The 5,000-nt window shown below is 30.5% G+C and overlaps 1 protein-coding gene across 1 annotated transcript; it reads right to left on the bottom strand.

Moving 5' to 3' along the window:
* Positions 1–112: 112 nt before the first annotated feature.
* On the bottom strand, positions 113–2,799 carry HELRODRAFT_161951 (hypothetical protein; the record flags this gene model as incomplete). The annotated part of the gene is made up of 6 exons (XM_009021821.1): positions 113–219; positions 522–545; positions 815–973; positions 1,253–1,576; positions 1,704–1,913; positions 2,739–2,799. 6 exons carry the CDS (start codon positions 2,797–2,799, stop codon positions 113–115), a joined length of 885 nt encoding a protein of 294 aa, XP_009020069.1.
* Positions 2,800–5,000: the final 2,201 nt, after the last annotated feature.

Here is a 5,000-nt window from a genome sequence, read left to right as displayed (position 1 = left end):
TAGTGGACTATTACTTCTACCGCTACTACAAATTTTATTATTATTATTGAAAATTAAAAATATTTTTATATTTTTTTATATTAAATAAAAAGAATTAAAAATAATAAGAAGATTAACTATTCCGTAAGCACAAGACGACCGCTGTGAGATTGACGATGAGGATTATTATCCCAATCGTAATTCCAATGCCCAGACCGATTTTCTTATATTTATCCGGGTCTAATTATTATTATATTATTATTAATATATAATTATAATTATTATTATGTAATTATTAATATATAATTATAATTATTATTATATTATTATTATTTACCATATTATCCAATGATAATGGTGATAATAATAATAATAATAGTGAAAATATTATTGATAATAATGATATAAATTTAACCGTCTGAGTGTGCAGATTCACCTATTATTATTGTAATCGTTGATAGTGTTAATATTATTTATTATAATTAAAATTACCATAATAATAATAGTAATTATAATAATTATTATTATTATTGTAAACTGACCTTCAGGTTTGGGGATCTGATTGCCTATTAAATAAAAATTTATTGAAGTTAATTAAGACCGTGAAGTTGGCTATGCATATTATTACCATTATTATTATTATTATAAGTATTGCAATCATTCTTAATTTATATAGACCTTACTTAAGTAATAACGATGAAATGAAACTCACAATCGTTATAAACGATGACCGAACTACTATTTGCAGCTCTATATGTTCCAGAGGTGATGACATTAGAAGCAGTGCATGTGCAATTATACGTGCCATTCTTAGTTAAGGTTGTAATATTAGTACCTGATGTGACAGGACTGTTGCTGCTGCTACTACTTCCATCATCATCTTGTGGAATGCATGAGATGCTATATGTTGGCAGTGGCACTCCAACCCCGTTGCAAGTTATCGAACGATCGACGCATGTATGAGTGCTGTTGAGTTTAACATCTGTAACAGGCTCTGGAGGGTTTTTCATTAAAAAATATTCAACTTCCAAACAAGCCTTGCTCTACTTACTGTAAGAATAGCTTTTTCAAAAGCAAACAACAACTTTGCCCATAATCAAAGCAGGTAAATTTAATTATGAACCAAAGCAAGCATCAAATTATTTTATTCTTTTTCTTTCTCTCTCTCCCTCTCTCTCTTTATTGTTTGTACAACTTTGCAAAAATTTTACGGGACATATCATTGTTCGTCTTGATTTTGATATAAATTATTAAAAAAAAATAATCCACTCACTGTAAACTTTAACTGGTTTGGTGTAATTGAATCTTGCTTCATATAATGCTAGATCTGAATTTTTCTTAAAAGACCACACGTACTTGAAGTTGTTTGTGGCTCTGTAATCAGCTGGAAGAGTTGTACTAATATAAAATGACGTTAATTTTGAAACAACATTGAAATCAGCTTCGAAGGAACCAATCGGATCCTCTCCATTGAATATCGTAATTGTGTTTGGAGAGGCTTGTGAAGCACCCATGTAATAGCTGCCAGAAATGTCGATTGTCATGTTCTGCCCATCCATTAAAGTCTCTGGAGTTATGACCATCTCCAAATCTTTGTCTCCAAGAAAAAATTGTTTAGTTAGCAAATTATTGACAGCAGACATATATATTACACTGCATCTAGTTAGAAAAAACGAAAATATCTAACAGTTCTTATCTTTCATAAATCTATATAAAACAATTACCTTTAACAATGAGAAGTTTCACTATGTTATTGTCTGTGTAGCACATAAATGTTCCAGCTGCTTCTTTAACTGCAGTAAAATTCTGTTTAAATTTTGAACTCTGAACTTCTGTTGCCATCCAAACATTACTTGCACAACCTTCCCTGGACCAACTGACCCATGCACCGCTGGTTGTAAACAACACATCAGGTGAAACCTCTGCCAGACATGCTGCAGAAAAAGTTGTTTAAGGCAAGAAAAGTTAATAAAAAATTTTTAATTCTATTTTAAATTAAAAATTAAATAAAACTTAAAAAAAAGATTGTTTTCAAAGGTGACTCATTGATTGACAATAACATAACATAATTGAATAATCTAATTGTGGTGTCTTTTGTTAACAACACAGTTTAATCGTAAGCTTAAATTTTATGAATTTTTAATAATTCAGCTTTTTTTCAAACATATATATATATATATATATATATATATATATATATATATATATATTTGATTTATATTTATCCCGGTGTTGGTTCGTAATGAATTGTTCGTGTCAAACAATTGTGCTCGATGAATTTTATCCCGCTAATCCAATCGAAACAGTTACAAAATATCTTAAGAAATAAATTTTTTGCCAAATTTTTTAAATTTCAAAGCGATTTCACGTTTTTTGTATCTATTTTGGCGCCCCTTACTCTCCGGGGCCCGGGGCAGCCAACCCCTTGCAGTGTAAAATGCCTTCCCTTCTCAAGAAATATTATACAAAAAGAACTTTATAACCATCAAGTATCAGTTAAGCGAAAGATCATGATACATTCGCATTAATTCGCACGTATTTATGATAAATCACGACGCCTGGAGTTTGTTGCTGAATGAAATCTCTTGTAAGTGATGACGTATGTCGTGACGTTGAAAATTTTGAAAAGATTATTAAAATGGAACCGTTAATTATGTAGATCTCTACTTAAAATATACTTCGTCAAGAAATTACATACACACTTTCAACACACCGATACAAAACTTGAAAAGATTTCAATAAAGTGAACACATGGTAACCTTTGAAGCCTGTTGAAACCAGCAACAACATTGAATAACTAAAAATCAACATCTTCGACATGTTTAAGACAGTTATTATTTGATTTAAATAGAATTTTAAATTTAATTGTAAAATAATTCATTCAGATATTTTTAATTTTGAAAAAGGAAGTGCACATGTTGAAATATGCGTATTTAATCATAGTACCATGTTAATTGTTTAGCTCTGAAGCCAATTATTTTGTGAAGCTAAAGTGAAGGAATGAATAAACAAATAGAGGAAGAAGTGAATGAGTGAATGAATGAGTGAGTAAATGAATGAATGAACAAACGAACGAATGAATGACGAAGCTAGCCATAGCTCTGTGATCACGGTTTGTAATTAATTATAATGTTGGATCCGGATAAATGTAAAAAGTCCAACTTGGGCAAGGTGTATTATCATTATTGCCAAAAGTAAATTCAAATTTTCAGAGCTAGATCATGGTAAATCGAGTTGAGCTATCGAGAATATCTGAATTTTTTTTTTAATTTTAAAACTACTACTTCTATGGTGGCTATCATTACTACTACTGCTGCTGCCACTACTACTGCTGCTGCCACTACTACTACTGCTGTTACTGTTATCGATACTCCAGCTATTATTGCTACTGCTACTACTACTTAGGTGTGTTTCAGTACATGCGTGTAAAAGAGTTAACTCTAACTCCTCATTAAGATAACTCTCAGCTAACGCTAACTTATGTGCTCGCCTTTAATACACCAAAAGACCTCGCTCCCCAGAGCCTAACTAGTTGTCTGACTCCTACTAACCAGTCAGTCGCTATTGTATGTCACCTCGTCCTTATTACATTATATGTGTGTTCTAATTAATGATACGTTATATTATCATATATTAGGCTGCTTTATGTCTGTAAATTTGCTGTCTTGTGAACTACTTTTATAACTTACTATCGTTATGATTACACACATACTTTAGCACATCTCTCTCTCTCTCCCTCTCTCTCTCTATATATTTATATATATATATATATAGGGTGTATACAAGCTATATTCACTTATAGGGGTACCTCGTAATCTATATAATCCAGAGGTGGACATGGGTTGGGTTAACCCATGGGTTGGGTTGGGTTGGGTTGGGTCCAAATTTTTTAAAGTTGTGTGGGTTGGGTTGAGTTGAAATTTTCAAATTTTATTATAAATAATTTATTTCTGTATTTTTTTTATTCTTAAACGAACATTTTAACTAGTTAATAATCGGTGTATTTTATATCGCTGTAATATTATTGTATCTTTGGTCTATCGTTTCCACTTTCTTTTTGTGATTATTGAGTTGAGCAAAAAGTAACTTCTTTCCGATCGAGAAAATTAGTTTTATTTACAAGTATGGCAGAATCAGAAGGAATTCAGCGTCATTTGAGAGGTTTGTGTGATTTAAATTTGCTAAGTTTGCGAAAGTAAAAAATCTAATAAATTTCACATTAACATTTTTACATTTTTTATGTTTTATTCCTTTAAAGATTTAATTGTTATTTTTCATAATTTCAAATCTCTTCAGTCTTTACAGTTACACTTTAGAGACATCAGAATTTTTTCTCAATTGCTCATTTTACTTATTTACCTGATATTCATGTTTCATTTTCTTTCTTTTTTCTACCTAGAAATGGTTTATTTTTCAAATTTTAGTTGGGCGCTGTTGAAGTTTAGAAATCACATTCATTAGATAAATTTACTTGATTGATTGAACATACTTAAGTATTTAAATATTTATTCTTTCCAGAAAAAAACAGGGTGGTATATATTAAAAGCACCCACAAATTTAAAATCAGAAATCTGGCAGAAATTTCACATGGTTTTTCAAAAAAAGGAAAATGATGAAAGCGAAATTCCTGTGAATTACTATTGTGCTTGTATTAAGTGCAATAAGGTATATCAGTTTAAAGATTCATCAGGTAAAAACTTTGGCACTAAAAATCAGCAAGAACATATTAAACATTGTGCTGTAGTCTTGCCAAAGTCACAGTTGAAAATCCAGCAATGCTTGAAACGAAAAATTCAACTGTCTCCTCAAGAATTAATGATGTTGAAGCATAGACAGATCTTTTTCTGTGTTGATGGTTACCACTCATTCAAATTTGTTGAAAATAAAGGGCTTCTCAATTTGATGCAGAGCTGTGTTGAGTTAGGTGCCAAATATGGAAAGTTTGATGTTTCTGACGTTGTTGTGGGAAAATATTAGTAACATTTAATTTTTATTTAATTTTCATGTTATTTTATTACACT

The sequence above is a fragment of the Helobdella robusta genome (assembly GCF_000326865.2).
Source record: "Helobdella robusta unplaced genomic scaffold HELROscaffold_3, whole genome shotgun sequence".
Taxonomy (NCBI): Eukaryota; Metazoa; Annelida; class Clitellata; order Rhynchobdellida; family Glossiphoniidae; genus Helobdella; species Helobdella robusta.
This window is presented reverse-complemented; position numbering and strand designations above follow the sequence as displayed.